General features: G+C 52.5%; 1 protein-coding gene across 1 annotated transcript; it reads left to right on the top strand.

Moving 5' to 3' along the window:
* The first annotated feature begins 4043 nt into the window (after nucleotides 1-4043).
* On the top strand, nucleotides 4044-4718 carry BHLHA9 (basic helix-loop-helix family member a9). Its single transcript, XM_027517646.1, has one exon. It carries the CDS (start codon nucleotides 4044-4046, stop codon nucleotides 4716-4718), a length of 675 nt encoding a protein of 224 aa, XP_027373447.1.
* Nucleotides 4719-8994: the final 4276 nt, after the last annotated feature.

The raw sequence follows: 8994 nt of genomic DNA, 5'->3' as shown, positions 1-8994 counted from the left end.
TTGCAAATATTTTAATATCAGGGAGGCACCACTTATTCAACATTCAGTAATCATTTCTTTGGACCTACCCTGTACCAGGCAGTGTGCTAGGAACTGGGAATACAGAAGTCACCTGGATACAGATGCAACATGAACATTAAATTACAATATGTAGATAATGAACAAAGACCTATTGCACAGCACAAGGAACTATACTCAATATCTTACAATAACCTATGCTGCTGCTGCTGCTGCTAAGTCGCTTCAGTTGTGTCCGACTCTGTGCGACCCCATAGACGGCAGCCCACCAGGCTCTCCCGTCCCTGGGATTCTCCAGGCAAGAACACTGGAGTGGGTTGCCATTTCCTTCTCCAATGCAGGAAAGTGAAAAGTGAAAGTGAAGTCGCTCAGTCGTGTCTGACTCTTAGTGACCCCATGGACTGCAGCCCACCAGGCTCCTCCGTCCATGGGATTTTCCAGGCAAGAGTACTGGAGTGGGGTGCCATTGCCTTCTCCGATAGTAACCTATAAGAGAAGATAATCTGAAAAAGTGTGTGTGTGTATATATATATATATATGAATCACTATGCTGTATACCTGAAACACATTGTAAATCAACTATACTTCAATAAAAAATTAACTTAAAAAATAAGAAGGGAAAAAAGTGCAATGAAAAGAAGTGAAAAATGTGAATGTGTTAGTTGCTCAATTGTGTCTGACTCTTTGTGACCCCATGGACTGTAGCCAGCCTAGCTTCTCTGTCCATGGGATTCTCTAGGCTACAATACTGGAATGGGTAGACATTCCCTTATCCAGGGGATCTTCCTGACCCAGGACTGAACCCGGGTCTTCTGCATTGCGAGCAGATTCTTTACAGTCTGAGCCATCAGGGAATTAAAAAAAATAATAGGAAGGGGAAAATGGACATGTTCTGCCAAATTCTAAGATGGGGTAATGCACAGAAGTGAAGGGTTCAGGGCAGGCTTCCCAGAGAAGGAAAGATTCGCAAGCAGTGGAGGCTGGTGACCAACTGCAGGCCACTGAACTGTGTCCAGAACTCCGGTAGAGAGAGGCCTTTCCAGCACCTGCACCAAGGCTGCTTTGGGCTGTTCTTGGGTCCCCTCAGGCTACTCCTGACTCCCCTGCCCAGCTCACCTGCAGTCCACGGTCAGGCTGGCAGGTAGTCACTGGCCTGTCACCTCTGCTCTCTGGTGCTCCCCCTGGGGTCCAGCAGCCATCAGTTCAGCTGGGGACACAGAATTAGCCAAGGAGATTCCCAGGCAGCGAATCTCAGCCCAGGAGGCAGGCACAGCTGGGCGCCCTGGATTGCTCCTAGCTTCCAGCCCATATTCTCTACCTTTCCCCTGCTTGTCTCTCTTCATTTGGAGGTTCCTCCCCCTTCCCACTTTTCTCTGTATCCGTCACTTTTTTTTTCCACAGGTGGTTGAAACTATTTGACTATCTCAATGACTTGTTTCAAAGAGGCAAGGCCTCTATCACCTACAGGTGGTCAGTGGGGGCTGCTGGTTGGGAAGCCCAGAATGCAGGCCCAGCCTAGAGCGGTTAAAAGCCTGGTCTCCAAATAGGAACCACACTGGCTGATTTGAAATCTGAGCTTGGCAGCAGCTTAGTCCTTTGACTTGGGGCAAATAACTTCATACTTTCAGAGTCTCAGTTTCCAGTCTGTAAAATGGGTATTATTATAATAATAGAGCCATCTGTACAGGATTGCTATGAGACTAAGTTAAGGTATGTTAAAAAATACACTTAATACCATGCCTGTCTATAGTATGCATTCATATGTCCAACTGTGCCCTTGAAGGGGGAAGTTTTGGAAGGAGCTGTTGGCTGGGGGTGGTTGGGGAGGGAAAAGTCTCCCTGCCTTGCCAACAAACCACCCCTCCCTGGCTCTTCTGGGACTGAAAGGTCCACCTGCTGCTTCCTGATCTGTCTGCCTTTGAGCCCTGGGGCCAGGCTTTTCTGAGGGGCTAGGCAAGACCGCTGAGCTGGAAAGTGGTTCAGCTCTCTCTAGAGTGGCCTTGGGGGGCTAAGGGACACAGGATAGGGTGGGAACAGAGGTGGCTGTGGAATGTGACTCTCGGGAACCATTCTGTCTGGGCTGTGACCTTTTTCCCTGCCTCCCACACTGAGACCCATGAGACCCTGGATGCACCCATGACACCTGTGGCCATGCTTAGGGCCGAATCCTGCTTGACGTCTGCATTTCTCTACGATTCTATGTGTGTTTTGAGGACAATGGGAGACCACTGAATCTAGAGGACAAAACATCCAGTCCTAGCTGCTTTCATTCACTTTTAAATTTCACAGATACTTCAGGTTTGGGGAATAGAGAAATACAATGTCCTTAGGGTACTTAGCAGAGAAGGCAATGGCACCCCACTCCAGTACTCTTGCCTGGAAAATCCCATGGGTGGAGGAGCCTGGTGGGCTGCAGTCCATGGGGTCACTAAGAGTCGGACACGACTGAGCGACTTCACTTTCACTTTTATGCATTGGAGAAGGAAATGGCAACCCACTCCAGTGTTATTGCCTGGAGAATCCCAGGGACAGAGGAGGCTAGTGGGCTGCCGTCTATGGGGTCGCACAGAGTCGGACATGACTGAAGTGACTGAGCAGCAGTAGGGTACTTATAGACTAGTAGGCAACACAGAGAATAAAAGAACAGCCTTATTCTTCTTCTCCAAAGAGCAGGTCATAGTTTGAAATAACAGGGTTATTGGTCTGCTCTTTGGCAAGATGGGTGTGAACTCCATACCCATCCCAGCTGATACCACAGTCTTGGCAATTTGGAGGCATCTGGATTGTGAATGGGAATGAGATTGACCTTGGTGATCCATATAACTTCCTTGTGGATGCCTGAAATTCCACTGGGCGGTGGTGGTGGTGGTGGGATCTTTCTCTAGGCTTAAAGTGTTATTCTTTTCCTGAGACCCTATGTAAATTTTAAATCCCTGGGGGTGGGGGTGGGTTAACCGAGTTCATAACACAGCAGTGCTATGTCCTGAGACAGAGCTACTCAGTGACTTTGGACTCCAAAAGATGCCCCTGGTGGATACCACAAGGGGAGCCAGTGGACCACAAGACAATCTCCATTACCCTCTGAGTTAGCACTCAGCTCTGCTCTGCCTGCAGAAGAGAGAGCTAAAGAGATGTAAGGGGTGAGTATGTGTGTGCTGTGCTAAGTCACTTCAGTCTTTGCAACGCTATGGACTGTAGCCTGCCAGGCTCCTCTGTCCGTGGGATTCTCCAGGCAAGAACACTGGAGTGGGTTGCCATGCCCTCCTCCAGGGGATCTTCCTGACTCAAGGATCAAACTGCATTTTGAGTTTGATCAAACGGGTCTCCTGCATTGCAGGCAGATTCTTTATCACTAGCACCTCCTGGGAAACCTAGAGGGTGAATAAGGCCCAAGCAAAACTCAAACCCGGAATTCCAGCCAGCCTCACTCTGGGAGCTGAAAGAGCCAGAAATTCCAGGTCCATCTTAACTGCAGGGCCCTGTGGTCTCTGATTTGCCCCCTCCCTTATGGCTCCTGCTGGAACAGTCATGCTACCCTCTGTGACAGCCCTGTGGTTGCCCACAGGCCTTGACAAAACTTTCAGGGTTCTTTAAACACACTCAACTACCCCTGGGCCCCTTCTGTGTGCCTATCAGCTCTCCTGCCCGCAGGCCAGATTTGGCACTCAGGGCGAAGAATGTGGACCCCAGCCACCCCAGAGAGGCCTTGGAGTGAAGCCGGGCCAGGTCTCCCCGTGGCTGGAGCACTGCCCTGGGCGTGTCCTGCTGCCCGCCTGGCCCCTTCCTACAAGAATCTGCATGCTTCGTCCCTCTGGGTTCCTCCCTCACCAACCTACCTGGAGGCAGGTCATAAAGCAGGAGGAGGGAGATGGATGGACGAGGAGGGCGGAGAGCCACGTGGTGCCATAAAGCCCCAGCTAGAGAGGGCCTGTCCCGGAGTGTCCAGGCTGTAGGAGTGCACGCTCAGAAGGCGGACTGTCAGCCTTGGGAGCCGGAGCCGGGGCAGCGAGGCCTGGGAGGAGGCCATGCATCGAGGCGCGCCTGGACCAGGCCTCAGGGGCCTGAAGGGGGCTGAGGGCTCTCCTCAAGACTTGGGGAACTCTTGCCTGGAAGCCGAGAGGGATTTTGGGGTGCTGAGAGAGAATGGCGGCCCCCGAGGCCTGGGCGAGGCGGAGGAGGTCGCCGGAAGCAGAAAACGCAGCCGGCCTGTGCGGTCCAAGGCGCGGCGCATGGCCGCTAACGTGCGCGAGCGCAGGCGCATCCTCGACTACAATGAGGCCTTCAACGCGCTGCGCCGCGCGCTGCGGCACGACCTGGGCGGAAAGAGGCTCTCCAAGATCGCCACGCTGCGCAGGGCCATCCACCGCATCGCCGCGCTGTCCCTCGTGCTACGCGCCAGCCCCGCGCCCCGCTGGCCCTGCGGGCACCAGGAGTGCCACAGGCAGGCCGCGCGCGCCGGAGACGCTGGGGACCTGGGCTCCAGCCCGCCGGCGCCGCCGCCGCCCGCCGGGCCCTTCGCGCCGCGCTGCGCCTCGTGCCACCCGCACACGCCCCTGGGACGGCCCAGGGCGGTGGCCGAGGCACTGCCGGGCTGGGCCCAGGCCTCCCCCGGAAGCTGGCGCCGAAGTCTCGGGGCCCCTTCGGCCTGGCCGCGGGGCCTCCTGCGAGCGGGCCCCGGGCTGGGCCACCAACACTCCTGACCGGGCACCGAGCGCACTGAAGGGCCAGGAAGGAGCCAACGGCAGGATGACCACAGAATGGGAAGATTAGAAAGCCATCCCTGGCAGAACTGAATGGGCTGAAGCCTGACGGGAAAGGAGGCGCTTTGTCGGTGGGAAGGAACTCTGGAGACTGGGCCGCACCTCCTAGAACCCCGCGAACCCAGCCAGGAGCCGGATTCTTCTGGGCACTTTCCTTTGGACTTGAACTCTCCTTGGAAAGTGACTTTTGCATCTCGGTGCCTCTGAGTACTATTGTCTCTTGCTTTACAAAAAAAAAAAAAAAATTTAGGAGAAATGAAGACCTTTGGACAAAGTGGGGGGTTTATGTGGGAGTATGGGTGGTAACTGATGGGGTCGGATGATGCAGCGTGGGTCCCCTCCCCCTGCCTGTGCTGATGCCCCAAGTCTGTGGTCTGGGGGAGGCCATCAGATGCAGCCAAATAAAAAGGAGGAGCTGTCATCTCTGTCTTCTAGCAGGACTCCACGGGGCCCAGGAACCCAGGGTGGCAGGAAGACCCCGAGAGGCTTGGGGCCTCACCCTGGAATGATGGGCCCCTGGCCTGAAGCCCACAGGTAGGTACTAGGAGACATTGGTTCCTGCAAGAGCCCAGGTGTGACTGAGCACTGTGAGGGGCCCTGTGGGAGAGGAGGTTATCTGGAGATGAGGAGCAAGACTGGGAGGCTGACGATGTGGTCAGAACTGCTGTCTGCTGTGAGCTACAGAGAGCATGGCAGTGAGAGCAGACTGTGGGCCAGCCTCAGGGAAGGAAGCTGGGGGCAGGGCCAAGGACTTGGGGGGCATCAGTAAATCCCGCTGGTACCCCAAGCAATGGGCAGATGAGGCTCCCGGGGAAGAGTGGGAGTGTGGACTGTGCCTCTGTGATGAGGGGCAGATTTGGAATCCAGGAAAGTGGGGCCTTGGGCCGAGGCTGCTGCGGAAGTGGGAGGGACAGCTGGCCCCCTTGAGAAGTCTGGACAGCTGCTCTGTCTCTAAGATGAGCACTCTGAGCTCATGTCCGGCCTCACTCATACTGAGCCTCACTGACCTTCAACCACAACCTATCGCTGGTGCTGCTCGCTATGAGGACCCAGATATGACAGGGAAAGCCTGAGGGCTTGCTGGTCTCCTTGGAGAGTTGGGGGCAGGGGGAGTTCCACAGCTCAGAATGGGGGACCCCACAGATGCTGGAGAGATGCCCATAGCCTCCCAGGGAGGAGTGAGGGGTCCCCAGAGCACTTGGGATGAGGCTCATCATCCTAATTCTGCAAGTGAGACCCTGGCTGGCACACTTGGCATCCGGTCCCCAGGCCCACAGACCCCAGGGCTCCACATTTCACAGGGCGGGTGGCCAAGTCACAGATCATGAAAAGCCTTAGACTCTGGGGCAGTGGGCTCTTGGGGCCCCACCAGGAGCAAAATGTGGGGCCCTGGCCCCAGGCCTGCCCACTGAGTGTGCCCTGTCAGGGAGAGGCAGTACCATGGTCTGACAGCAGAAAGCAAAGAGCCAGGCTGTCCTGGGATCCAGGCTCTGTTCTGCACTTAATACATGTGTGCCCACTTAACCTCTCTAAGGCTGTGGCGGGGGCGGTGGGGGAGGGGTTCACCTCTGACAGGTGGCTCCACCTCAGGATGGCTGTATTAACCTTCATTCATCAGGCACAGTTTCTGGCAATTAGAAGGTGTTCCACAATTGGTAGTGTTTGCATATTATAATTTTCTGACAGACAAGCCTGGACAGTGCTTCCACCTTGCTTCAGCCTCAGGTTTGTATTCTCTGGAAACATGATAAAAATGACCATCAAGTCCTGCTTTACGGAGTTCCAGGATGAAAAGAAATGAGGGTTTTTCCCTGGCTTGCACGCTTAGCTCTGGAAGGGAAAGGGCGCCCCCTGCAGGTGAAATGGGGAGTGTGCCGCAGACTCTGAAGGCTGAGGATGTGGAAGTACTGTCTCCTTATTTATCAGTTGAGTGACCTTGGCAAATCGTCTAAGGGCTTTGAGCCTAGGTGTTTACATCCGGTATGATGGACTAAATAAGTCCTTATATCATAGGCTGTTCTGCAGACTAAAAATGCATTTAAGGCACTTAGCATGGCGCCTGGCCTACGAAATCACTCACTGCATGAAAGCTATTTAATATTAAGACAAATTCTATTTGTAGAGCTGTTAAATGGAGAGAATGCATGGGAAGGTATTTTATAAAGTCTGCAACACATTAGTTATTAACATTGTTTCATCCGGGCTATCTGTTTGAGGGCATACATCTGCATATTTACAAGATGATAAATAAGTATTTGCCTGGCATGTTTACAGAAATGTGTGCTGCTAAGTCTGGTAAGTCACTTCAGTCGTGTCCAACTCTGTGTGACCCCATAGACCTCAGCCCACGAGGCTCCCCCATCCCTGGGATTCTCCAGGCAAGAACACTGGAGTGGGTTGCCGTTTCCTTCTCCAATGCAGCAAAGTGAAAAGTGAGAGTGAAGTCACTCAGTCGTGTCCGACTCTTAGCGACCCTATGGACTGCAGCCCACCAGGCTCCTCCGTCCATGGGATTTCCCAGGCAAATGTGTAGATATGTGAATTTTTGTGTGTGCATATGAGTATCTATTGACCTAACAGGTACCCCCTCCTCTCCCTGATTTTTTAAAGGGTGCTAGACCAGAATACCTTTAATTATGCGCCTTCCAGGTTTTCTGGCGGAGAAGGCAATGGCACCCCACTTCAGTACTCTTGCCTGGAAAATCCCATGGGCGGAGGAGCCTGGTAGGCTACACTCCATGGGGTCGAGAAGAGTCAGACACGACTGAGCGACTTCACTTTCACTTTTCACTTTCATGCATTGGAGAAGGAAATGGCATCCCACTCCAGTGTTCTTGTCTGGAGAATCCCAGGGACGCGGGAGCCTGGTGGGCTGGGGTCGCACAGAGTCGGACACGACTGAAGCAACTTAGCAGCAGCAGCAGCAGCAGCAGGTTTTCTGGAACCCTTGCTTGAGTTTTTTGTTTGCTTCTTAGAACCATATCCGTTCTCTAAGATGACTGATTTGCTGTGACAAGAAGCTGCTGCTGCTGCTGCTAAGTCACTTCAGTCGTGTCCAACTCTGTGTGACCCCATGGACGGCAGCCCACCAGGCTCCCCCATCCCTGGGATTCTCCAGGCAAGAACACTGGAGCGGGTTGCCATTTCCTTCTCCAATGCATGAAAGTGAAAAGTGCGAGTGAAGTCGCTCAGTCGTGTCCGACCCTCAGCGACCCCATGGACTGCAGCCTACCAGGCTCCTCCATCCATGGGATTTTCCAGGCAAGAGTACTGGAGTGGGGTGCCATTGCCTTCTCTGGTGAAAAGAAGCTATATCCCTTATTATTAAAGACATGGAAGTTATCAACCAAGACCACATAGGTTTATCCAAATGTAATGGAAAATAGTACAAGGATAGGTATTAAATGAATATAAAAAGGAAAGTTCTGGAAAGAGAAGACACCCACAGAACACAGAGCTGTAAAAATCATGGCCAAAAGATATGAATGACTGATATACCTAAAGACAGAAATTATATATCTATAAGGTTAATCCCAACAGATTACTCAAGTAGTGTTCAAAGGAGAGAGAGAAAGTGTTCACTTCAAAAGGGCAGAGAATAATAACAATTATAGGACTTTTGCATCATGAATGAGACATGCCAGCAAAAGTAAATAACAATCGTAAGACCCAAATGTTGTCAGAGATGTGGAGAAAGGGGCACATTTACAGAGGCACCCCACTTCAGTACTCTTGCCTGGAAAATCCCATGGACGGAGGAGCCTGGTAGGCTGCAGTCCATGGGGTCGCTAAGAGTTGGGCACGACTTCACTTTCACTTTTCACTTTCATGCATTGGAGAAGGAAATGGCAACCCACTCCAGTGTTCTTGCCTGGAGAATCCCAGGGACAGAGGAGCCTAGTGGGCTGCCGTCTATGGGGTCACACGGAGTCAGACACGACTGAAGCGACTTAGCAGCAGCAGCAGCAGTTGTGTATCTGTTCCTTTTTTTGGTAGAGAACAATTTGGCAAAATCACAATAAAAATACCCCAAGGAAGTAATTCAAAAGGAAAAAAAAAAATTTTTTTTAAAAGGAGGTCCCAGTGGCACTGTATCTAACAGTGAAAGGCTTGAAACAACACAGATACTTAACCAGAGAGGCTTGGGCAAAGCAAACTCAGGTATTTGCAACAGGATGCCAACAATGATGAGTAGGGAAAGCAGATCAAACTGGTC

This window comes from Bos indicus x Bos taurus, chromosome 19 (assembly GCF_003369695.1).
Source record: "Bos indicus x Bos taurus breed Angus x Brahman F1 hybrid chromosome 19, Bos_hybrid_MaternalHap_v2.0, whole genome shotgun sequence".
NCBI classification, from domain to species: Eukaryota; Metazoa; Chordata; class Mammalia; order Artiodactyla; family Bovidae; genus Bos; species Bos indicus x Bos taurus.
The sequence above is the reverse complement of the archived record's forward strand: the minus strand, read 5'-3'. Positions and strand labels throughout refer to the sequence as shown.

Coding starts and splice junctions, on each gene's coding strand:
- BHLHA9 (XM_027517646.1), top strand. CDS start 4,044: ATGCATCGAGGCGCGCCTGGACCAGGCCTCAGGGGCCTGAAGGGGGCT.